This window comes from Mucor mucedo, assembly GCF_025094135.1.
Source record: "Mucor mucedo strain NRRL 3635 chromosome Unknown EV154scaffold_164, whole genome shotgun sequence".
In the NCBI taxonomy this organism is placed as follows: Eukaryota; Fungi; Mucoromycota; class Mucoromycetes; order Mucorales; family Mucoraceae; genus Mucor; species Mucor mucedo.
The window spans coordinates 40896-68046 of NW_026252448.1; the positions used below are offsets into that span (position 1 = coordinate 40896).

The window sequence follows — 27151 nt, forward strand, 5'->3', positions numbered from 1 at the left end:
TTCGACGGCCAGTACTCACTTATCGAGTTGATGGATCTTGATACTTTTGCTGACATCGATAAAACCTACAGAATTATTAATGTGCACAAATACGGCTCATTCTATCTGATGTTAAAGCATTATCAGGCTACTTTTCCCCAAGGTGATTAGATGTCTGCCTTCTTTGCAAGTATACGGAGTGTGTTTAGCGGAATTGACCGTACTGTTCTGGCTGTAGCTTTGCTTCAACCAGTTCGTCACTCCGAGGCAATTACCCTCGGGGAGGATTCACACTTCTCTCTCAAGAAAAACAAAAAAAAAAAAAAAGTCTGCCTGCCCACCTGTTGCCTGCCTGTGTACCCACAATATTACCGCTTGATTTGGTACCACCCCCCTCCATATTTCACATCAAGCCTTTTTGGGTTTAATGTTTTCTGCTGTAAAAATAGATGTGCCTGGCTGCCCAATAAAATGAATCCCATAGTTACACTGCATTCTCCCCACCCCCATATTTTAAAGTTGTACTTTGTGTATTTTTATTTTATAAAGTTAAGCCAATAGTAGCTCTTATATACAGTAGGAGTATCGGCAAAACTTTAAATCTGCTCAAAAGTCTTTGGGTGTGATAGAAAATGATACAGTGTTACACACTATACATAACTAAGCCAATTTTTTTACAGCAACCATAGTAACATGACGTAGCAGTATTAATTTAAACTTTCATGTTCACAAATCCAAATGTATTATAATTGTAGATGCAGTAATAGTTTGATTTAAGTATCCGAATTTGATGTTAAGGCTGGTGAAAAAAAAAGTTTTCTTTTTCTTTTTCCAACTTCTATTTCAATAAATAACAATTTTATTATCATAAATTTTTGTAATTAACATCACTTTGACGTGTACTTTGTGTAATAAAAAGGGCGAGCTAGTTCGAGCTATCGTATTTACAACCGAGCCGAGCTTAAGAAACTTCGAGCGAACTCGAGCTGCAAACAACCGCATTCGAGCGAGCTTCGACTGGACCGCGATCGAAGCTCGCTCGAGAGTTTTGACCTTCATTCCGAACACTAACCAGTAGCAAATTCAAATAATGTCGCAGCTTCAAGACAAGCGATAATGGATTGACGTTTACTGACTTTTGGCATAATGCTTGTTTATTGTAAAAATAATGAGAGAAAGAGAAAGAGAAAGAGAAACAAATAGAAAAAGTTATAAGAAGAAGGGAAGGGAAAGAGAAAAAAAAAGGTATATTAAATAAATTTAATTTAACACTGCTTGTCGAACTTATTCATGCAATCTTTCCATTAAGCAAGGTACTCCGTCTTGTTGAGGACCTTGTCGTCAAACAGTTCTATCAGCTGTTCTAGTCGCTTGACATGCTTCCAAGCTTTAATCTCCCAAAGCCTCTTCTCCTCCGCCTGCTTGCTTCTTTGCTCTCTTTGCAAATCTCTTTTTTCTTCCTTTTTGATCATCCAGTTTCAATTCCAAACGGCGTCATCCAACTTACGACTCTCAATTGCAGATTGTCTGAATCTCTCTTCCAAATCCTGCTCCTTCTCCCACTCGAACATTTGCTCTGCTGCCTTTGTCGTTTCTTCCATCATAGCCAGACTCGCTTCCCGTACCATGTCCAGTATGTCATTTCCGCTTCGTTTGTGTGGCACGGGTTTGCGAATCTGCTTCAAAGCACTAGCTGGTGTAGGTGTGGGTGTTGATGTGGGTGTAAGTGTGGGTGTGGGTGTAAGTGAAGGTGTAAGTGAAGGTGTAAGTGCAGGTGCTGTTGTAGTTGTAGTGGTGGGTGTGGTGGTCGCTTCTGTCACTTCTTCCATTTCTATATCATCATCATAGTTACTTTCGATGGTATTCATTATCTCTTCTACTCGAACATCATCTCCCTCGTCGTAAATTCTTGCTTCGCGGGCAGCAGAGTCACGAAAAGAACTTCGAGTTTTTTATATTCTTTGCAAATAGTTTTGCAAGTCTCTAAACAGCAAAGAAAAGGAATTATGTTCAGTATTTTAGCTTTTGGTTTTGATAAGAAACGTTTTGTTTTTCTTTACCTAAGACAGATTTTTCATCGACTTCACCAGTATCCGTGATATGTCCAGCACTTTGCCCGGTACTATGCTTCCACTCATTTGCCACAAGATACGCAGAAATGAACCTGTCGATCTTGCTTTGAATCTGTTTCAAATCTCTGTGCTTCATTCCCTTTGCATGGAGAAGTTCCTTGATTTCGCCGAGACACGTTTCCTTGTTATCGCTTTTACCAGAATCTCCACGAAAGCGTCGAAAATTATCCGATTGATGGAACCATTCCATGATGATTTCAATAGAACTTAAACCTTCAGGATTCGATGATAAATCACAATCACGGTTATCAGTGTCCCATGATACACTTTCAGTCTTAGGTTTTATAGGCTTGGGAGCTAGTTTTTTCTTGGTAACTTTGGCAGGTTTACGACCTTTTACAGAAGAAATGGTCGCCTTGGCAGCCTTGTTGACAGCTTTTTTGATAATGCTTTGGTTGGTTTCAGGCATAAAAAAGGAACTCGCCAAAGACGGTCACTATTTTAAAGTGTCACGGTATCGTAACACCAATGTCCAAACTTAAGACGTGTTATTGTTATTATTTCTCTATTGACTGTGCGTAACACTAATTGTCCAATATAGATATTGTTATTGATAGCATACTCATATTGTTAAGAGTAGTATCCTCAGCCTCGTCCATTCCATTTATTATAAATACTCTTTATTTTTCCTCTTCTTAAATCTTTAGTTAACTTTAACATCAATAAACTCTGACAAGAATTCTAATTGATTGAGAAATTCCGGACTGATAATAGCGAATTAAAAAAAAATGTGAAATTTAACAAAGTGAAATTATCAAACTGCAAAAATAAACTAAAGCTTTATTAAACAAATAAAAGGGGGTCTTTATATACACATTATTTCAGACATTGATCACAGATGGGCTGATGACGGTTGTGGGTAGATTTATCCAGATAATACTTGGATGTAATGATCCCATACAGAAAGACCATAATGAGATGTCAATAACAATAACAATAACATCTATTCTTAAACTGTGTATATTTTGTAGCACAACATTCAGGGGAAAATGTAGTTTTTATTAAAGAAAGCTGTGGCACCTCAACGTGGCTGATGTAACCTTCATATGTTTTCATATTAATGTTATTATTTAAATGTATGTCTTATACTTGTATGAAGGATGATATGAGATCAAGCCTGTACATAAAGTAAATGATCAGTATTTAATATAACAGTATCAATAAGAATTATATTTAGGATTATCAAATGGAAGATTTAAGAAGTGTAGATAAATTCATATATTAAGTATATAGCCTCGATCACGACAGCCATCACTACATTCCTCGTTATTATAGAGTGAATTTACGATCGAAAGTCTATATTATTCATGATATCTTCATATCATATAAAAACAACCAGTTTTACTTTTAGAGCACCTAGCAGTAGGGCTTAAAATGTAAAATTAAGGTCTTTGCCTCGAGCAATGTCCTGAGTGTTTTGTTTGTCTTGCCTTCACGTTTTCCAAAGTGAAAAATTGATGTAGCAACAATCATCCATTTTTTCTTCTTCAATAAAATAAACAGTGCCAGCTATTTTGACAAGGAAGAAATTGTACAGAGAAAACAAAAAAAACTATTTAGGTACACACAACCTTTTTAGTGCTTTGAAGAGTAAGAATTTTTTTAAGTGTAACTGCTGCAGTGCTCTTACTGTTTTGGTCTAACCCCTTCTGTGATTTCAGGTGACCATCTATTAGAATTTATTGATACTACAGCCTCCAAAAACTACTTTTATATTGAGTTTAAAGAATCTGTTCGCTACAACACGATACCCATTTAAACGATTATTAGATATCATGCACCATAGCTCCTTTTTGATTACGACATCATTCTCTTCATTTTTTGATGGCTTAAACTATTTAACGGGCTTCTCTTTTTTTCATTAAAAAAAGAGGTACAAATTTTTCAAAAATCCTGCACCAGTTCCATACAAATAGACATTGTTTCTTGCACTGGAACGTCTGAATATTACATTGGTGAGGTCGCTAAAATGGCCAAAATTACTGATGAACAACCTGGTCCTCAAGACACCCCGAGCTCCACTGCTTCTACGGATACAAGGAAACCTACTGATTTGGCCACTAAAGGAAAAAAGAAGAAAGAGGTGGATCCTTCAATTTTCAAGTCCAGGGCTAACTACTCTTCAGCAATTCTTCGTGACATGACGGAGAAAAAGAAGAAGGCATCAGATAACCACACTTCTGATTTGGACTTTTCGGACGTTCGTAATGGTGATGTGTCTATTGTTGATAATGGATCCCAAATGGACGGAGAATCTCTCAGGGTACATTTTATGGATGCTAAGCAAAAATTTGATGAATAAGCAATGTATGTTCAGGTGAACCAACAAGGACTCCTGGGGGAGGCGATTGTGAAACAGCAAAGATCAATGGCTAATTTGAAATCAGTGGAACATTTTGCTCCAGCGGATCGTATTCATTTTCAAATACTTATTTTGGAACAGCAGGATCAAGCTCAAGAAATACATCGTATGGTTGAAAACTTGGACGGCCAAGTTAACAATGAAAGGTCTAGATTGAACCAGGTACTCAGATATCTCTTACACTCTATTCCTGGCATGGAAATAAACCGAATGGTCTATAAATTTCAAAAGCCCACACTTTCTCTTTGCCGCGACTTGGAACTTCAATATGATTATCAGTTAATGATCACTGGCGTTTATAATCCTCCCCACATTGTTAAGGATAAAAAAGGTAAACACAAGCTTCAGTAGAAGGCAGATAAGGATGAGTTGAAACTATTGCAACAACGAATTCTTCTTTTGGAATCTCAACTTCAACGAGCTCAGGTTAGCACTCATGGACATGGTGGTACTAATGATCAAAAATTGCGTCAGACTACCTTACTCAAACCAGAGTCTAGAGAATCCAAGGCTATCAATCAACAGCGTATCTGATAAATGGAAGATAATTTAGGAAAAGTGGCAAGTAAGATTAACCAGATTGCAAAAATTAACTGAACTTTTATTAACATAAAATTTAGGGGTCCTTTATATACATATTGAATTCGACCTCCTTCTTAGACAGGGCTAGATTACAGACAAGATTATGACTGACACGCCATATCTTGAAAGTAAGTAATCCAATGAGAATCATACAGTAGTCGCTCGATTTAAGGGTGTTCGATTTAAGGGTATTTTCTATTTAAGGGTGGATTTTGGAAAAACAGCTTCCGTCCCCAGCATTAACACCACTAAACCACTATTCTATTTAAGGGTGAGATTCCAATTCCCCATACCCTTAAATCGAACGATTTGACAGTGTATTTTTGACTTTTTTCTAACTTTTTGATCAAATTTATTGAATGTCCGAATAAAAATAAATATTTCGCAGTAATGATCATATTTCACGGTTAAAAATGGCGTAGTGACTTCTGTTTAAAATAGTCACACTTTTCCATTTAAGGGTATTTTCTATTTAAGGGTGAGATTTCCGAAATTTTTGGTCACCCTTAAATCGAGCGACTACTGTATAATGGAAGAAAGAGTGGTACACGTTTCTGTAATAGGTCTGTAGTGTTACTTGACGCGTACATTTAAAAGTCATCAAAGTACATTCAAAACTTTATTGTGTTTGTGCTTTTAAACCTCGCTTGTCATTGGCCTCCGCTAATCTGATTAGTACAATATATTAATAATGTCTTTTTATAATAATTGTATAATAAATGTATACTTTTGCACTTGTATTTAGCGTGATGAATATCGTGCTAGTTTGTTAAGTCAATTGTGAGTATTTAATATGCAACATTAAAAGAAGTGTTTATAAAATAATCGTAATGGATAAAATACGCTGTGTAGATCAAGTATATATGAATATATAAAGCTCTATCACAACAGTATCTTTTTGGAACGAAGGAAACGACACAAGTTCCCCGCTTTCAAAAAAGGATCGGCTCATGAGGCTCAACAATGGATGCAAAGGTACGAGGTTCTGGCTAAATATTTTGGATTTACTGATGATGAAAAATCGGAGGAAATGACAGCAGTTCTTACGGGCGATAGTATGGACTGGTTGATTGGGTTGGACCCAATGATGCTCGTTGATTGGATCAAATTGAAGGAAGCATTTTTCTACCAACACGCGCACGGAATGGTCCCTACTCTCGCTGCTTTAAACGAGTTAAAGAGTTATAAGCAAGGTAACAAACCGATGAAGGAATTTGGCCCAGGTATCACTACACTGCTACAACGTGCTGGGATTTATCAAGCCAACATTCAGCCGGATTACTTGAAAGATCGATTACATCCTCAACTGGAGAAGGCGGTTATCATGAATCGAGCCCAAACTCTGGCAGATGGTATTCACATTGCAACGGAAATCGAACAGTCCTTGGCCAAATCAAAGTTTTCCAATACGTATATGGGTCCCATTACAAATTAATCTTCTGGATCCGAAGGTACTTCAACTTCCGAAGCAGTTAGCAATGATGGTGAGAAAAACTACCAGAATCAACAGCAGCGCAGGTATGGTAACGGTCGAAATTATTATTGTCGTGGTGGATCTCAAGGTGGTGGTGGCTTTCAAGGTGGTGGTGAATGTCGAGGCGGTGGTGAATGTCGAGGCGGTGGTGAATGTCAAGGCGGTAGTGGCTCTTTAGGTGGAAGGTCGTTTGTTAACACAGGTGAAACAAGAACCTGTTTCAAATGTAACAAGGTTGGACCTCTTAAACGGGATTGCCGAGCCAACAATTTCAAGCAAAATAATCAAGAGTTGGAAGCTAATAACGAATCTAATGAACCGGTGGTAATGGAAAATGGTATTTTTTGGCATTCGTTGCAAACCCAAGAGATTATGTACGAAAGTAACAACAACATGAGTGAACATCGTGGCCGTAGAAGATTCAAGATTCCCAATCGATGTGATGAACAGCAACAACAGGTCTTAGTCGATACTGGAGCAACAATTAGCACCATTTCAAAGAAAGTCGCTGAGAAACTAGGCCTACAACAATTTGTCGTTGATACGCAGATCATCCGGTACGGTAATCGAACTGCTCAGTCAATTAATCCGAAGGCAGTGATGGATTTTACTTTCAGCGATCAGGAATCTAGTCGGGTTTATTTACTTGTTGTTGCTGAACAGAACGAAGAGGTAATCTTCTGTATAGATTGGATGGATTACGAGGACATTGTTTTACTACCTAAGGCTAAGGAAGTATACAAGTATAAGAGCACCGAAGAGCAAAACAACAGTGCAGATTTACTGGTTAAAGAAATACTTTCTCGATTTCCTAAACTCACGGATGAAGGCGATCAACAGAACATTACTACAGCTCCTTACAAACATGTAATTGATACCGGCGAAGCAAATCCCACAGTTACACGCAATTATTGTCGTTCCCCAGCTAAAAACGAGGCGATCAAGACTGAAGTAGCAACAATGTTAGCGAAAAACGCGATTGTATCTAGTCAGAGTTATTAGTGTTCCCCAGTCGTGTTGATCAAGACACCGGATGGCAACTTTCGATTCTGTGTTGAATATCGAAACTTGAACAAGGTGACAGTTAAGGACAAGTTTCCATTACCTTTAGTTTCTGATCTTTTAGAAACTTTACGCGGTTATAAATATTTTACCACATGTGATCTTAAGTCAGGGTTTTGGCAATTAAAATTAAGCGAGTCGTCAGCAAAGAAAACGGCTTTTCAGGCTTATAGTTCACTTTACCAATTTGCGTCTATGCCATATGGTGTGGTCAATGGTCCTAGCTCATTCGGTTGTCTCAAGTTCATCGTTCTCAAATGTTTACCTCGGTGTTTGAATTTCATTGAAGACATTATCATCTACAGCAAGACTTTTGAACAATATTAGAAGTATGTTTAACGTATGCTCGAACGACTGGACTCATACTACTTAAATATTCCTAGGAAGAAATGCCAATGGTTCTGCAAAGAGGTGAAGTTTCTTGGATTCTTAGTGAACGGTGAAGGAATACGCTCCAATCCAAAGAAGGTCGAGGTAGTCAAGAACTGGAAAGCTCTAACAAGTAAAAAGTCGTTGCTTAGGTTCCTGGGGTTTGTAGCTTTTTATCATACGTTTATCGACTCGTTGTCTGGTAAGGCCAAACTGCTCTATCACTTACTTAAAAAGGATGTACTGTACCATATGAATGGACTTACGAAGCCAACCAAGCATTTATGGAGCTATGTCGTATTTGACGCCTAATTCTACGAATACAATTACTCTTATCTTGTCACTCAATTATAATACATATAACCTTTGTATTATAAGTACCATATTGCGAATACATTTCTATTGGTACGACACAGTACCAGCTCCCTTATATGTCAAACTGAGATCAGATTTCATAATCGTTCCTGGATTGGTCGAGTAGCTTCCGAATCTTCTAGTTTCTCATAAATTTATTTTAGTAATTCAATCAAGGACCCTGTCATTGAGTGCATAAACTATAATGCTCTGGAAGTGCCGGATATGGGTCAACTAGCTCATAAGCTATGTTTCATATGTAACTGATTTTTAAATCGAATTCTACCTTTTCCCAGTTTGCGGGTAAATAGTCAATTCGATCTGCGCAGGAAAAATCTTGAAGTAATAATTGAATATAAAAAGGACCTCTATTTTTATCATGACAAACTCTCCAACTTACAATAAAGGATTATAGAGTGTCATTTCTTTACTTGCTTTATTTTCTTAATTACTTTTCCCTTTTTATTTTCTCAATTATTACACAGTAGACCTTACATCATTGTCATCTTCATCAAACTCATCAGGATCCAACACCTTTTCCACACAAAAAAAAAGAATTGGGTTATTTCTTTTGGCATGTACTGACACAAAAAAGACCTCAACATTATCGACGTTGCTGGATTGCTGAAATCTTTGTCCTTGAACCATAATCGAATCAGCTCTATTATTTACTGGGATTTCAATTAACTTCTCCTTCGCATGTATTGATATGTCGTATTGTTGCAGCCAAGTCATACCAAGAAGAACTAAGGGTTCACCAGCCGTAGTTACGCTATCTTCTTTGATGACCATGTGTTCGGGCGTACGTTTGCTACCAATTCTACTAGGTACAGAAACTGTAACTTCGCATTCATTTCGTTTACTTCTATCCTTGCTAGTTTTGATGGTTCGGATATGAATTCGATCACCGGTACAAATTAGACCTGGTTTTGTAGCGAACGACTTGCTAATCACACTTATACTACTGCCACTATCTACAATCATCTTGATAGGATTGTCGTTAATAGTACCTAACACAGACAACGGAGACGAACGATCGAGATTAGATCTTGTATAAGGACAATCGTAGACTGTATCATCACTTCTAATGCTGCTTGTGGATTCCGTATTCGAATCTCACGTTTAACTATCGCTATCTATCGCCTCGGAAAAATCGCTTCTATTATCATTCTCTTGCTGTGCATTTATGACCATCGGTGTAGGTTGGATAGGAGCCTTCCCCTTATTACGCGGCTTAGCTCTTCCAGACAAATACCTCAAACCATTCTTCAAATCTTTTTGTGCCGATTTGCCGTTGGCAATCCGATCCTTCAAGCTGATTGGCGCATTGACTTCATCTATCTTATCCCAAAAGAAATAATTTTCTTGGTGACTGATAGTTTTCTAGGTGGAGCTCTTAATTTCTTTACTTGTGAGGTACTTCCAGATACAGCTATAGTGGAAGCATTTTCCAAATTAGTTACATCCGGTATATTACTAAAGGAGGGACCAGCTACTGAGACATTTCACTTATTGTTAACACCAACATTCGAATCAACAGAGCCTTCACCATTATTGCGACTTCTTTTCACAGCAAAGACATCCACTCCATTATCTTCTGCCAATTCCACCAAACAAACAGTACTGACCCCAACGGTGTTCACACCCTTTTAATGTAATGGGCCATTAATAAGCGGTTGACTTATTGATGCCCTTGGACTTTTCCCTGGTTATCAGCAGAGTTTCGTTCACATTGAGCATAATCACGACTATCGCTACGGGGTAATGTTGGTTGGTTGGAATACGTAGCAATTTGGCCTACTTCGCGACAATTGTAACAAGTACGATTATCGACAAGATTATCATTTTGAGGTCTATTATTGATACGAACATGATGGAGATTGTTGACGCTTCCCACAATATTGCTAACAGTATCTAAAGACAATTGCAGATCGTTCATTCCTTGACATACGTTTCTCATGGTGGTTGATAATGAATTAAATGACTTGACACTTTCCGAATCTTCTTGGATATTTTGACGACTTCTTTCAGTGCTCATTGGTAATTCAAAAGAGGATGATTTATGACGACCATACTTCAAGAAAATTAATTCGACTCTCTTTGCAGTTGCTGTAACTCCAGCCCAGTTATTCGACGAAATTCCCAGATCAGTAACCTTTTGGGCGATATCCCTATGGATAGCACGCATAAAGTATCTCGTTCTAGCCGAAGAACCTATAGGTACCCCGAGCATCTCGTACAATTCAAGTAATCGGAACTTGAAATCGTCGACACCTTGATTAGATGATTGCTTCCAATTCTCTAATTCTTCCCACCAAGCATCATGTTGTTCAACTGAATCATATTGACCAGTGAATTCAAATACAAAAGAGTTCCAAGATAATACATCCTTCTCAACAACACCCCACCAAATAGCTGCCGGTCCGGCTAAATAAGAAGAGACAATGAAAATAATTTCTTCGTCACTAAAGGCCATTCCTTTGTGTAATATTTCAACAGATTTTAACCAAGTCATGGGTTTCATGGTATCCTCGCGATTACCATAAAAAATTTTAGGTTTAGAGATAAACTTGCTCATACAAGAAGCAGAAGACGACCCCAAAGAAGACGGAACATTATCCAGAGGACTAGGATTTGATTTCATTGCGAGAAGCAGACATTGAAAGATAATAGAAAGATGAACGGAACCAAGAGAAAAGGGTAACAAAAACAGACGGGTAAAAACAGAAGCAAGAAAATAAATATATAAGACTATTACTGGTATCAATTGAAATATCACGGAGTGGTCTCCAATTTGAAATAGTGTATTTGTACACGAAGTGGTAAATCTCTGTTAAGTAATTTGGAGTAATAGTGGATGACTTCCAAAATACAAAATAGAATTAAATAGAATACAATTAACTTCGGAAATTTGATTTTCCGAGTTAACTTTACTTCTGTTCCAAAACGCTGAATAAAGAATTAACTTTTTTGACCCGTACCATATATGCAAAACTCTACCTAAACAGCTACATTATCAGATGACAATGATGTTTGAATACATCCAGACACCGGTAACCAAGATAGTTTAACTATTATCAATGATGCTCCTTCCGTTCGCACTAAAACCCATCATTTTTATATGCACAGTAGCAACTCACTGTTACTTCTCCTGAAAGGGCAAAAAAGACGGTTCTCAGAAGCGTAAAAGAGCCAAATAAATAAACTGTTTTGATAAATATTATCCATAGATCTCATATTTATTATCTGAATGTTATTAGCGTTTATCAGAAATGAATTATTTAATAGAAAGATGATTTTTTTGTTAATTTTTTTTAATTCGGGGGGGGGGGGCAGGGGGGTCGAATTAACTTCAAAAATTTAAGCGGTGAAATTTAAGGTTAATTCCACGTTACACAACCCAAAAAATTAAGTCTATTCTATTTAATTCTATTTTGCATTTTGGAAGTCATCCAGTAATTGATAAAATAGAATAGATCAAAGAGGTTGTGCAGACTAAAACAATAATAAAGTGCACTGCCATGTTAATAACCTCTAATAATCGAACCATTTTACAGTAATAGGAACCTACGTTAAGATTGACGGGTACTTATTAAAGTGACACAAGACGATCAATCGGAAAGAAACCACACAGGTAATAGTTACAATAACAAATTTTAAAGTAAGAAAAGAATAAGTTTATTAAAGTATAAGAATTCCATGTGTATTTATACTAAATGATCTAATAAGATAATTGTGTTAAGATATGAGTGTTCTCTTGAGTAATTGTAATTGTAACCGAAGCATTTTTAGAGACATTTCAATATTGCCTGAGCTCGAGATAAATTATTTCTTTCCAAATTGAGATATGTGCATAAAATAATAAAATCCGTATGTAAATTCCAATCTGAACTGACTTAATGTTTGAAATGAACATATTTGAGAGAACTTGTAAAACCAACCAGAATGTCTTGACTTGCAAAACCGTATTTGGAGAACAAGCTGTTTACATATCTTCTTGTTGAATAAAATACTTGATGATAAATAAAATAGTGTAAAACGATAATAAAATTGATACTGAAAAGTGTGTACTGAAAATAAAATAAAGTGTTGGATAAAGGTGTTGTAATTGTTGTGTTTTAAGGTAACGTAAAATTATAAAAAGACTATAGAAGTAGTTTGAGACTGTTTTTTCAGATTGTCCTTTATTAATAAATGAAACGTACGAGTATTTATATAAAAGACTGTCTGCTGTGTTCATATCTCTAGTGCTATCTTGAAGTTATCATTGATTAACCAAAAATGTATACGATTATTACATAGTCACTAATTTAGTCTTGTTCTAATAAATGTTAAGTCTTCGTAACTCTCTTTGCTTTAAGCTAAATTTGAAGTATTTCTCAGACGTACTAAATTAGACTTGTGATGTAATATTCTTAAAGTTCTTACTATGACATTTATTGTTAAGCTTATATCACAAATGGTATCAGCATGCATAAACCTTTGTTAGCTCTAATATGGCTATAGCTTGCTAGGTCACCACAGTAATCTTGTAATAAATTGAAAGGTGATATAAAAAGGTGTATAAATGTTGAAAAGGTGTATTCTTTTTAATAAGTGAGGAACGATTATATGAGTACGGTTGACGCGACTTGAAATAACGATAATAGACGATTATTCTCGATAAGGAAAGAGCCAATCTTCATTTAGTTAAACAACCTTCTATATTTCCTTTTACAAACGTTCTAGAAGCTTTTAGTTGATCATCGACGTTTATAACCTCACAGCATATGTCATCTCCCCCAAACTTGAACGTCGATTATCTCTCTTGTCGATCATACCAGCTTTGAAATTGTATCATTGCTCGGGTCACCATTACATCCGGAATCATTCGTTTACTTTCTCTGAATGGTACCAAAATATCACCATGAACAGCATCCTTCAAACGATTTTGATGAGGTCCCAAAAGATGGTAAGTACCAGTAGCAGCGTTGACTTTGATAACTTCGATAGGACCAATAAATTTATCAGCAAACTTCTCAGGAGGGTAATGATCTTTCATTAAGACTTTATGACCAATCTTGAAAAGGGGTCTTGGAACTACTGTCTTGTCGTTCACCACTTTTCGTTTTAATTTCTTGATATCTGAATTTTCTTTAGCAATCAATCTGACTTCGACCAACCAGTTTTCGATTTCCTTTGCACGTCTTGCAATTTCTTCTTCAACTTCGCCAACGATGTAATCATATTTAGGGGGAACCCATGTAGTCGGAGTGCGCATATCATAACCATACAAAAGCATACTAGGAGTGTAACCGGTAGCTTCGTTTGTCATAGTACAAATTGTCATCAGAGCCGCTTGAATATAGTTGTCCCAAGGTTTATTACCATCATCTCTTCTTAATTTTGCCATAGTTTGTACCAGGGTGTAGTTCATTCTTTCAACCTGGCCGTTACTTTGAGGTCTTCTACTAGTACTCATACGATGTGTGCATTCGATTTTGTTTAAATAAGTTTTCAAATAGGTAGATACATAATTGCTTCCTCTATCAGTAATTAGCAAAGATGGAGTACCATGAACGGATACGATATGATCTTGAATAAATTGTTGTGTTGTTTCAGTGGTAGCATCCTTGATAGCAGCAGCAATGGGACATTTCGTCAAATAATCAACAGCAACAATTATGTATTTATTTCCTGACGGTGTTTTTTCTAACGGACCAACAATATCACAACTAACCAAATAAAACGGTCTAGAAGGAGTAGGCACAGGATAACCAGGAGTAACTCTTCGATTTCTTATTTTTCTTCTTGATTGACATGTCATACATGTATCAACTAATTCTTTCACCTTCTTCGATAAGCCTTTGCTCATAAATTGCAATTTCACCTTGTTCCAAGTATTGTTGACACCAAGATGACCTTCATTATGAGCACGTAAGATAGCGTTATCTAACGTTCCTTCGTGTAATAGCTTACGACCGTAGTATTCCTTGTTATCAAATTCTTGAATAACTTTTTCATATAAATGACCTTTGAGAGCCAGATATTATGAACTTTTAAATCGAATAGAAGCCTTGATTGCTTCAGTGGATCCACCAGGAAAAGTTTTTCTTGTAATATAATTATATATCGCAACATACGTAGAGAATTCCATAATCAAAATAAGACAAATAAATTCATTCAGCAATTATAAGAAGGGAATCCAAATCAACTTTTTAAAATCTCAACTGAATATCAAGAATTTAAGTTCTAACCATCAACCATATATCACAAGAAAGCCATACCAGAATATCAACACCATGCAGACAAGTATAGAGACAGCGGAATTTGAAAATTATCATCATGGATTAAAAATTAACACCAGCACATCAACTACCTTCTCATTTAAGTAAAAAATAAAAGATACAGCCGTTTACAGATTCTTGATTATCAACATACTCTTCTACTCGTCCCACAGAGTTTTTACAAATCTCTTACGAATTCATCGAGATATCAACGAATTCAGCGTGACACAAATGGATAAGTTTTCAGCAAATATCAAGACCACAGAAAAGGAAAACCAATTTTAATTAAGGGGCAGATCAAAATAATTTATTCAAATAGATAAAAATAAAATTAACTCTTAGGACTAGAGAAACATTGATCAGGATAACCACCAGAACATAAATTTAGAAGTTTCAACCACCAACAGGTCTTACAGTATTTCGCACCAAAAACGCCTAGAGTGCATCTGCTTTTAGGTGGTACCTAAAAAAAATTTAAGCAGAGACAAATATTTAGATGGGTAAAACACATTTTCCTTATAATTAATATCCCATCTGAAAGGTTAGGATTGTTTTTTATGTTGATTAAAATGAGAATCTACATATATCAATTTAAAAAACATAACAGATTCTGGATTCAACATTTTTTTTTTAGGTGGGGGCAGGGAAAAAATGTCACAACCTGTACAAAAAGGTTTTTGAGCCAATAATAACCTGCCGCTAATATCATTAGCCGTGGTCGGATTTTGAAATAACCCACTGTTTGTGCTCACGGATTTAAAAAACCACGCACAGACTATATAATCGTTAGCAATGGCTTGAAATAACTTCAACCTTCTTTGTGTACTTAGTAGAACTACTTGAATTTTAAAATATACATTAAAACAAATATTCTTAAGATGCGTGACCCTTTTTAAAAATAATTTATCCATTGAAAGGTTCGAAATATTGATCTGAAGTTGTTAAGAGACGGCCTATGAAATCACAGCCGGAGGCTCAATGTCATCAACCCTGAAAAAGGGTAAAAAAGTTTAAACCTTTTTTATGTACTAAGTCGAACAACTTGTAATTTTGAATATATATTATTAAGTATATTCTTAAGATGCGTGACCCTTTTTAAAATTAATTTATCAATTGAAAGGCTTGAAATATTGATCTGAAGTTGTTTTAGAGACGGCCTATGAAATCACAGCCGGAGGCTCAATATCACCAACCCTGAAAAAGGGTAAAAAAGTTTAAACATTTTTTATGTACTAAGTAGAAGCACTTGTAATTTAGAATACATATTATGAACTTTATTCTTAAGATACGTGACTCTTTTTAAAATTAATATATTTATTGAAAGGCTTGAAATATTGATCTGAAGTTGCTCAAAGCCGGCCTATGAAATCGCAGCCGGAGGCTCAATACTACTTACACTGAAAAGAAGATAAAAAAGTTTAAACCTTTTTTATGTACTAAGTAGAATTACTTGTAATTTAGAATGTATATTATAAAGTATATTCTTAAGATGCGTGACCCTTTTTAAAATTAATATATCTATTGAAAGGCTTGAAATATTGATTTGAAGTTGCTCAAAGCCGGCCTATGAAATTGCAGCCGGAGGCTCAATATTACTTACACTGAAAAGAAGATAAAAAAGTTTAAACCTTTTTTATGTACTAAGTAGAATCACTTGTAATTTAGAATATATTTTATAAAGTATATTCTTAAGACGCGTGACCCTTTTTAAAATTGATTTATGTATTGAAAGGCTTGAAATATTGATCTGAAGCTGTTTAGAGCCGGCCTATGAAATCGCAGCCGGAGGCCCAATATTACTTCCACTGAAAAATTTTCTTAAAAAAAAAAAAAAAAAATCCCCCCACATAAAACAAATATGGCTATGAATAAATTTCCTTTTATATTACTTGTACTAGTCGGAGATGAATGCTCAAAAATGTCACAAAACACGTTAGGAACTACTGAAAAGCAGATGCACTCTATGGCTACCACCAACTGGTCTTACAATATTTCGCACCAATAAAGCCATAGATACCCACCAAGACGAAGAGTGAGCAGGACTTACAATATATCACAATAAAGATATAAAAGCCATAATAACCAAGGAACTTAGAGTAATCACCAAAGAACTTGCATTTTTCCACCGGACTTGAATTGCACCAGAAAGATAGTGAACTAATTTCCAGCAGCAAAAGCCATAACAGTTGAGAGACTAGCGTTAACCACCGGACTTACATTGCACCAGAAAGACAAGGTAGTCATTCTCGGAGACAAAAGCCATCTAATTTGATATGATATATAGATTTTTTTGTTTTCTTGTCGATTTTCTACTATTTTTGTTGTTATAGCTTAATAAAAATACACGATGCACCTTCTTCATCAACAATCATCATCACGAATCATCCTTGAGAGACTATCCGCAGGGTTTGGGGAATCTTTTCAAAATCTGAAGATGTACCTTTGACCCATCATAGCAGCAGCCCATCTATGCACCTTTGAACTCGGATTAGGATTCTCAAAAATCCATTTCAATGAAGAGTGATCCGTTTGCAGAATGAACTCCCTCCCAGCTAAGTAATGTCTGAAATATTTTACACCCCAAGTTACGGCGTACGCTTCCATATGACTTGCAGTGAACTTGTTTCCTTCATTCTTCCTGAGACTCCTAGAAGCATATGAAACTACTCTTTCATTTTCATTACTTCGGTCCGGGCTTTGTGACACAATAACACCTAGACCTTTACCAGACCCATCAGTAGTCAATATAGTAACTTGAGCAGGATCGAAATAAGCCAATACCGGAGCTCTAGTGATATTTTCTTTCAATGTCTCGAAAGCTTTTGTTTGGGATGGAGATAAAATGTAAATTAAGGTGACAAAAGAAAATACTGTTAGAACTGTGTATATCTTTTATTTCGGGAAAATTTAGATTAGGGAATTCTACTAGCAAAAACTACAGGTATTTATACTAAATGATTAGATGGCTTTCGGATAATATATGTGACGCGTTAGAGGAATATGATATAATGTTATACGTAATGTCTGTTTAAATAAATATGTTATGAAGTAATTCCTGCCTTACAAAGTAAAGACAAAAGTACGTGAGGATCTAAATTCATCTCCGCAGGTGACATTACGTAAATGCCAAAGAGAAAGTTTAGTGCGTGTAATATTCAGTAATCGAATATTCCGCCTATAGGATTGTACTATACTTTTGTGGTATTATAATATTTTACTCGTCACAAGGCGAATCACCTTGTGCACAGACACCAACGGTTCTGATGATAACAAATGGGGCGAAGTGTGAGCCATGAATATTTATACATGATCATCCATTATTATGTAAAATGTGATGATTCTTTTATTATAATCTATGACATCCTCAACAGCTTTCATACACGATTCATCGAAGTAGAATTTCACACCTTTCTTTAATAATCTAGTTAACGGCATTGCGATTCCAGCGAACTTATTCTGAAATTTCCTATAGTAACCAGCTGTTCCCAGAAAAGACTTGATCTCAGATGCAGACGTTGGTGGAGGCATCTCCTGTAGTTTTACGATATTTCGATCGGTTGGTGACACACCTTCGGCACTGATTACATGTCCCAGATATTCGATACTTGACTTGCAGAATTCAGACTTTGACCATTTCAACTTCAAATTGTATTCTTCAGCAAGGTTAAATAAAATTTCTAAATGTCGAACATGATCTTCGTAAGTTCTCGAGTAAATACATATATCATCCACAAAAACTTGGAAACATACACCAATATATTTAGATAAGATATTTGTGATGGCTCGATTGAAGTTCGCCGGAGCTGCTTGATAACCAAAACCCATACGTAACATTTCGTAAGTACCATACTTGCAAATAATACCGGTATACTTGATTGATTCTTCGCCAATTTTTAACTGATTAAAGGCACTTGATGCATCCATCATCGTGAAGTATTTAGCACCATGGAAAGAATCCAAAAGTTCTTGAATATTTGGCATGAGGTAATCATCAGGAACACACCTTTTATTCAGTTGCCTCATATCAAAGATGAGTCTTAACCCACCAGTACGTCTCTTGATAAAAAATATGGGACTAGTAAAACTTCCAGAAGATGGTCGTATTATTCCCAATTTCAACATTGATGCCAGTTCCTTCTTCCAATATTGATCTTCTTCCCATGTTAACGGATAAGCTTTAGACCTAACTGGAGTAGCACCAGGTTTCAAAGTGATGTTAAATTCAGCACCCTTGATACACCCAAGACCACCGAATTCTGCAAATTGATTTTTGTTTTTCCTAACCAAGATTCCAATTTCTTCTGGTAATTTCTTTACGGCTTCTTCAAAGGATAACTCGAGATCAACTTCGGGATTTACTGTCACACCCGAATCAGGGTCCAAATTGTACCTGAATTCATTATTCTCCTCTGGTACCGCTTCATCCAAGTAACTAATGATTTCATCTGGAATATCAGAATGAATATTCTCTCCCATGACCGCCACACCATCACCAGAGATACCTCGACTCGAATCATTGCTGATCGATGTAACTGCATCGGTATTGTACACGGAACAACCAGTAGATTTTACATCATTGTCGTCCTCATCATACTCATCATGATCCAACACCTTTTCCACACAAAAAGAAAGAATTGGATTATTTCTTTCGGCATGAACAGACACAAAAAAGACCTCAACAATATCAACATTACTGGATTGATGAAACCTTTGCCCTTGAACCATGATTGAATTTGCTCCATTCTTTACTGGGATTTCAACCAATTTCTCCTTCGCATGTATCGATACGTCATATTGTTCCAGCCAAGTCATACCAAGAAGAACCAAGAGTTCAACAGCCGTAGTTATACTATCTTCTTTTATGACCATATGTTCGGGCCTAAGTTTCCCACCAATTCTAATAGGTACAGAGACCGTAACCTCGCATTCGTTTTGTCTCCTTCTATCTTTGCTAGTTTCAATAGTTCGGATATGAATACGATCACCGGTACAAATTAGACCTAGTTTCGTAGCGAACGACTTGCTGATCACACTTATGCTACTGCCACTATCCACAATCATCTTGATAGGGTTGTCGTTAATAGTACCCAACACAGACAACAGAGACGAACGATCGAGATTAGATCTTGTGTAAGGGTAATCGTAGACTGTATCATCACTCCTGATGCTGCTTGTAGATGTGTCCGAAGTTGTGGATTCCGTATCCGAATCTGATACTTAACTATCGCTGTCCATCACCTCAGAAGAATGACTGCTATCATCATTCTCTTGTTGTGCGTTCATGACCATCGGTGTAGGTTGAATAGGAGCCTTACCCTTTTCACGCGGTTTAGCTCTTCCTAACAAATACCTCAAACCGTCCTTCAAATCTTTTTGAGCAGATTTGTCGTTAGCAATCCAATCCTTCAGGCTAATGGGTGCATTAACTTCATCCATTTTATCCCAAATAGAAATAATTTTCTTGGTGACTTTTAGTTTCTTAGGTGGGGCTCTTAACTTCTTCACCTTTCCAGTACTTTCAGATACAGCTGTAGTGGAAAGATTTTCCAAATTAATCACATCCGGTATATTACTAATAGAGGGACCAGCTACTGAGACATTTCTCTTCATGCTACTTCCAACATTCGAATCAACAGAGCCTTCACCATTATTACGACTTCGTTTCACGGCAAAGACATCCACTCCATTATCTTCTCCTTCCAATTCCACCAGACAAACAGTACTGACTCCAACGGTGTTCACACCCTTTTGATCTAATGGGACATCAATAAGCGGTTGACTTATTGATACCCTTGGACTTTTCGCTGGTTATCAGGAGAGTTTCGTTCAGGTTGAGCATTAGATGGCGGAGGAGCATAATCACGACTATCATTGCGAGATAATCTTGGTTGGTTGCAGTACGTAGCGATATGGCCTACTTTACGACAATTGTAACATGTACGAATATCGACGCGATTATCATTTTGAGGTCTATCGTTGATACGAATATGATGAAGATTGTTGACGCTTCCCACACTATTGCTAACAGTATTTAAAGACAATTGCAGATCGTTCATTTCTTGACATACGTTTCTCATGGTGGTTGATAATGAATTAAATGACTTGACACTTTCCGAATCTTCTTGGATATTTTGACGACTTCTTTCAGTGTTCATTGCAATTTCAAACGAGGATGAGTTATCACGACCATACATCAAGAAACTTAATTCGACTCTCTTTGCAGCTGCTGTGACTCCAGCCCAATTATTAGATAAAATCCCAAGATCAGTAACCTTTTGGGCGATATCCCTATGTATATCACGCATAAAAAATCTTGTTCTAGCTGAAGAACCTATAGGTACACCGAGCATCTCATACAATTCAAGTAATCCAAACTTGACATCGTCGACACCTTAATTAGATGATTGCTTTAAATTCTGTAATTCTTCCCATCAAGCATCATGTTGTTCAACTGAAGCATATTGACCAGTGAATTCAGATACAAAAGAGTTCCAAGATAATACATCCTTCTCAACAACACCCCACCAAAAAGCTGTCGGTCCGGCTAAATAAGAAGAGACAATGAAAATAAATTCTTGGTCACTAAAGTCCATTCCTTTGTGTAATATTTCAACAGATTTTAACCAAGTCATGGGTTTCATGGTATCCTCGCGATTACCATAAAACATTTTAGGTTTAGAGATAAACTTGCTCATACAAGAAGCAGAAGACGACCCCAAAAAAGACCGAACAGTATCCAGAGGATTAGGATTGATTTCATTACGAGAAGCAGACATTGAAAGATAATAAAAAGATGAACGGAACCAAGAGAAAAGGGTAACAAGAACAGACGGGTAAAAACAGAAGCAAGAAAATAAATATATAAGACTATTACTGGTATCAATTGAAATATCACGGAGTGGTCTCCAATTTAAAATAGTGTATTTGTACACGAAGTGGTAAATCTCTGTTAAGTGATTTGGAGTGATAGTAATTGATAAAATAGAATAGATCAAAGAGGTTGTGCAGACTAAAACAATAATCAAGGGCACTGCCATAATAACCTCTAATAATCGAACCATTTTACAGTAATAGGAACCTACGTTAAGATTGACGGGTACTTATTAAAGTAACACAAGGCGATCAATCAGAAAGAACCACACAGGTAATAGTTACAATAACAAATTTTAAAGTAAGAAAAGGATAAGTTTATTAAAGTATAAGAATTCCATGTGTATTTATACTAAATGATCTAATAAGATAATTGTGTTAAGATATGAGTGTTCTCTTGAGTAATTGTAATTGTAACCGAAGCATTTTTAGAGACATTTCAATATTGCCTGATCTCGAGATAAATTATTTCTTTCCAAATTGAGATATGTGCATAAAATAATAAAATCCGTATGTAAATTCCAATCTGAACTGACTTGATGTTTGAAATGAACATATTTGAGAGAACTTGTAAAACCAACCAGAATGTCTTGACTTGCAAAACCGTATTTGGAGAACAAGCTGTTTACATATCTTCTTGTTGAATAAAATACTTGATGATAAATAAAATAGTGTAAAACGATAATAAAATTGATACTGAAAAGTGTGTACTGAAAATAAAATAAAGTGTTGGAAAAAGGTGTTGTAATCTTGTAATAAATTAAAAGGTGATATAAAAACGTGTATAAATGTTGAAAAGGTGTATTCTTTTTGATAAGTGAGAAACGATTATATGAGTGTGGTTGACGCGACTTGAAATAACGATAATAGAGGATTTTTCTCGATAAGGAAAGAGCCAATCTTCGGCCCCTCACAAGCACACAAAAAAAATTTTAATGGTCCAAATATAGGACTTTTTTTTCGTTGTCCTTTTTTTTTTTTTTTTCGGTGAAATGTTACATCAGATTCCATTTTGAATGATTAAAAAATTAATGTTACAAAAAGAGATAATTATAAAAAAGGTCGAAAAATTTTCAGTGCAAAAAAAAAGGAATTATCCAAATAAAGGATTAAAATCTGACAGTACTAAAAACCCTTCTATTATTTGAAAAAAAACCCAAAACGGACTACTGAATTCACGATAATGTTTTTTTTTCTAAAATAAATTTTTATTTGCAACCCCTTCTCGTTTTTTCTCTCTCTCTATCCTTTTTATCATCCAATTTAAAAAAAAAATGAGTTTCCAAAATTACACCAGCGAAAACTTTGTCAACGGTTTTAACGGCAACACCCAAAGGGGTCGACCCAGAGCCAACAGACCAGCACCTGCCAGACCTGATGTACCTGTCACATCAAATGCTGCCCCGGTACCTACTACCCCTGCTACCCCTACCACTGCTTCTACAGCTCCTACAGCTCCTACTCCTCCCAATCCTCCTACTAACCCCACTGCTCCCACCGATGCAAACTTACCTGCTTCTTCTGAAGCACCTGTTTCTTCTGGAGCAGCTCCAGCAACTCCTTCCGAGTCTGCTTCTTCTGATGGCGCAACTCGTCAATCATCTACTGGCAGAAATTGGGACGCACCTAGCACGTACGTTTTGATTGAGTTGTTTAGAGACTATGCCATCCAAATAACCAACACCTCGTCTACTGAGGAAAAGGACCAACTTGACGCTGCAGTTTTGAGAAACTTTAACAATCATGAAGCTGTCAATGTTACCAGGAGTGTTACCTCCATGAAGAACAAGTGGAATGATATGATTGCATCCTACAGAGAAAAACGAGATGCAGCTAGAACTACTGGTAGTGCTCCTCTTCCGCACTGAGAGTTTTATGATGCCATGGAAGATGCAACGACCCTTATAGCAACGGTCAACCCACACGTGCTATATAGTTCATTTTCGGGTGAAACTGTTGATAATCGTGAGCAACACACCTCTGGTAGACGTAGACGATTCACAGTAGAAGATAATGATGATGTGGAGGAGCCTGTGACTAGACGACCTCGAAACGTTGATGTGTCTGTCTGGTTTATGGCAAACCGTATGGAAGAAATTGACGAAAGTGTGGTATTTGACAAAATATTACATAGAAAAGTAATGAGATAAAAGTATATTTTTATTAGGGGTAAAAATAGACTAAAAGAACTCTGCTGCTATGAAATAATTGATCCTTTTTATATTGCACAACTCTCCTGAGTTTTAATGATGAGTCAATCTTTCTGGTTTTGGAATAGATCTATACTTTGTTTCCCGCCTTGGGTTAAATGGATACTACTCCTTAGAATTGTTTCCAGATAACGTTGTCCCATATCAGTGGATCGGGAGCATGAGTATGCTAATAAATCTTTAGTATTACGAGATACTTATTTATCAGATCATACAACGGTTACTGTAAAAGATGCATACTTGTTTGTCAAGTGTAATTGGCAATAGAACATAATAGTTGATCATTTATTTATTATCTTTGTAACGAGATCGCGGCCCCAGCCCACTTCGGTAATTTTTTGACCTTCGCTTCGCTACGGTAAAAATAACCTACGTTCCTGCTGGGGGCGATCTCGCGCCTGCAGCGGGCCACCGACGCCACTCAGTGTTTATAAATGGGATAAAGATAGATTTTATTGATAATGAATATTTTATGTTTAATTTTGTGTTCGAGTTAATACTTCTGTAAATACAACGTTGTCTGTGAGTGTTGATAATGGCGGCTCTTTCAGTAAGATTACTTTGAGATTAGCAGGGTTACGAACCCGTGATAAAGCAACATAAAGTTGACCGTGCGTGAAAACGGGTTTGATCAGACAAATTGCTGCAAAAGAAAGAGTTTGGCCTTGTGATTTGTTTATAGTCATTCCAAATGCAGGTTGCACTGGAAATTGACGTCGACGGAGGGTGAATGGCAAGTTGGCATTATCTGAAGAGATCAAAATGATCCGAGGAATCAAAACAATGAGACCTGCTCTATCGCCAACAGCAATCTCAGCTTCGATTATGTTTCTTGTAAAATTTCGACAAATAAGTCTTGTACCATTACAAAGACCCTCGGCAGGGTTGATGTTTCTGAGACACATAATTGGCTGGAATCTTTTTAATACTAATTTATGTGGAGGCATGCCGGAAGGTTTGATTGCATTGAGAGACTCAACCGGAAAATTAGCTGACCCAGAATTTTGGGTTTCCTCGATGGAATCGTCGGAAAGGTAACCCATAGATATTCCGGGTAATTTCTCTGTTGCCAATTCATTGATTTCATCAACTGTCGTGTTGTGAGCTGCAAGGATGGCTTTGCTGACAATGAAATCTCGATTTCGGTACAGATTTTCATCACTTAATGCATCACCAAAAACATTATCAACAACCTCCTTGATTGATTCAGCGTATGATACAATTGTTGCAGGAATTGACACATATTGATCGTATATCTGCTGACGACCCTCACCCACTCCCAAAAGATAATCTTGAAACGGCGTACCGTCATCCAGAATAGAATCTGATGTTAGCCGCATATTTCTCAATAACCGCAAGACCTTGCAGTCCCTGAACAGGACCGAATTGGTCACACACGCATTGATGATATCAGATCGGGAACCAAACTGAACAATTGGTAGTGTTTGTCTGAAATCACCTCCTAAAACAACAACTTTACCACCGAAAAGAAGGGTGTAATTGCCAGTTATTTCTTGTAAAAGACGACTCACACATTCGAACGTCATCTTGTTCATCATAGGAGCTTCATCCCAAATTATTAGTTTGGCGTCACTTATCATTTTAGCACTAATATCTTGTAACTTGATGTTGCAAACAGATGATTCGTCAATATCAATTGGTATTTGTAAAAGTGAGTGGGCTGTTTGACCACCAGGTAGCAAAGTAGCAGCAATACCGGATGAGGCACACGCCAAAGCAACTTCACCACCAGAGCGTACTTTTGAAAGCAAAGCATTGTAAAGAAATGTTTTGCCAGTGTCACCTGGACCGTCAACAAAAAAGAATGAACTTTGTGATGGAGCATCGCTATTTCTGTAGATTGCTGAAACAATCTCGTCATAAATGACACGTTGCTCCGAATTTAAACTGCCATTTTCTTGGCCTTCATATACGACAACATTGATTGCTAAATCATCCACATCATACTGGCCAATTTCGTGAGCATACAAATTTTGAGCCCTTGCAACATACGCATTGTAGGTAGATGGATCGGGTTGGGGTAATTCAGGAAAATTTGCTATATCCTTGTAGTTCTTGAGCAATTGATTTGCAATGTCAATGATTGTCAGATTTGTAATATAGTCATTATCCTGATCACTTAAATCAATTGGACAGCCTTCAGAATCAACACCATGGTTTGGGAGGCTTTGGCGATAAGTGTACTCAAAATCAGCCGAAAGATTATCTCTGTGATTGTCCCAAATTGCTTTGTAGTTAGGAACAAAGTTAAAAATAAGAAGAACAGAAAAAAGTTCTCGAATTTTTGCTGAACTGGAGCAAAGCATAAAAGCTTCAGTCATGGCTCTATCCCACTCTTTTCCATCTTCTAACAAATTAAGAGCTTGTGCTGCTTCTCGAAATGTTGCCCAATGGGTGGTACCGGTCGATCGAACGCCATCTTCATCATAAGAATCAGTGGTTTTGAGTTGATCGAATCCTGTAGCGCCTTTTACATGTAAAAGCAGTAATCGCAGACAGTACCTTTCAATGTCAGTAGCTGATATGAAGTACATTCTACCAATTGGAGGAAACTTCTGGTAATTGCGTCGTCTTTTCCATAAATGGGTCTTGGCGTCTTGGACATAATCAGCTGGTATATCATTGTAAAGAATAGACCTGGCATAAATATCATCACGATTTAGCTGAAAATAAGCAGTCAAGGTTGTCTGTTTTTCCATGGCCCGTTGTATTTCGAAATTACTTGCACCCTCGACAAAAGTGACATTCTGCTGATTAGGCAAATGAATAGCCAATCTTTTTATCGAAGGCTGACACGAATGAGTACGTTTACCCATGATACGCCAGCATGCTTCTATTGTAGATATATACCGAAAGCTCAACCAGCTCGTTATTTCATCCAGTTCGTCATCTGGTAAAATGACAGCTGGAGTGTCGGTTGCCATATTGATAGGAGTGGTCTGAGCAGGTAACACTGCAATTTGTGCCCGATCTGATCCCTTGTAAATATACTTGAACAGGTATTTAATGGCCTGATTTCCAGCACAAAATTCAACATTGATGTGGGTGTTGTACTTAACAGCAAGATATAAGTTGTGAGGAACAACCCAACGATTATCAGCGTGGTACCCATTTGGAAAAAGAACAAAAAGATTTGTGGGGCGTCTTCTATATTTTGCAAACCCCTTTTCATCAATGACAGTTGCGTGGTACATATCTTTTGGAAAGTGTTTACTGCATGATTTGTCTTTGTTATCCCGACACATTCTTACTTTATCATGGGAATCAGTTAAAGAGATACTACATGGGGTATGCATCATATGTTTTGTAATTGTTTTGTAGGCCTTAGGAAAACGAATAGGATCAGGGATTTCAGCAGAAATATATTTATCAATATCGCGAGGAGTATGTAGTTTAGAACACTCAGCAAGGATGATTACAACATGGGCGTGGGGTAGACCATGTTTCTGATACTCAATAACATGGATTAA

At 36.8% G+C, this 27151-nt stretch overlaps 4 protein-coding genes across 4 annotated transcripts; 1 reads left to right on the plus strand and 3 right to left on the minus strand.

Annotated features, from left to right (window-relative positions):
- Positions 1-1457: 1457 nt before the first annotated feature.
- On the minus strand, positions 1458-2520 carry EV154DRAFT_486971 (uncharacterized protein; the record flags this gene model as incomplete). The annotated part of the gene is made up of 2 exons (XM_051598911.1): positions 1458-1891; positions 2040-2520. The coding sequence occupies 2 exons, from the start codon at positions 2518-2520 to the stop codon at positions 1458-1460; spliced, it is 915 nt and encodes a 304-aa protein (XP_051451938.1).
- Positions 2521-4080: 1560 nt separating this feature from the next.
- On the plus strand, positions 4081-5007 carry EV154DRAFT_486972 (uncharacterized protein; the record flags this gene model as incomplete). The annotated part of the gene is made up of 3 exons (XM_051598912.1): positions 4081-4374; positions 4429-4804; positions 4832-5007. The coding sequence occupies 3 exons, from the start codon at positions 4081-4083 to the stop codon at positions 5005-5007; spliced, it is 846 nt and encodes a 281-aa protein (XP_051451939.1).
- Positions 5008-8805: 3798 nt separating this feature from the next.
- EV154DRAFT_486974 (uncharacterized protein) lies at positions 8806-10958 on the minus strand (the record flags this gene model as incomplete). The annotated part of the gene is made up of 6 exons (XM_051598913.1): positions 8806-8848; positions 8901-9404; positions 9570-9655; positions 9724-9790; positions 9824-9960; positions 10014-10958. 6 exons carry the CDS (start codon positions 10956-10958, stop codon positions 8806-8808), a joined length of 1782 nt encoding a protein of 593 aa, XP_051451940.1.
- Positions 10959-18624: 7666 nt separating this feature from the next.
- EV154DRAFT_384328 (uncharacterized protein) lies at positions 18625-20082 on the minus strand (the record flags this gene model as incomplete). Its single annotated transcript, XM_051595029.1, is given in 3 exon segments — positions 18625-19112; positions 19275-19790; positions 19803-20082. Coding segments are annotated over 3 exon segments (1284 nt in total), but the record flags the coding sequence as incomplete, so codon positions are not given.
- Between the last annotated feature and the right edge of the window lie 7069 nt (positions 20083-27151).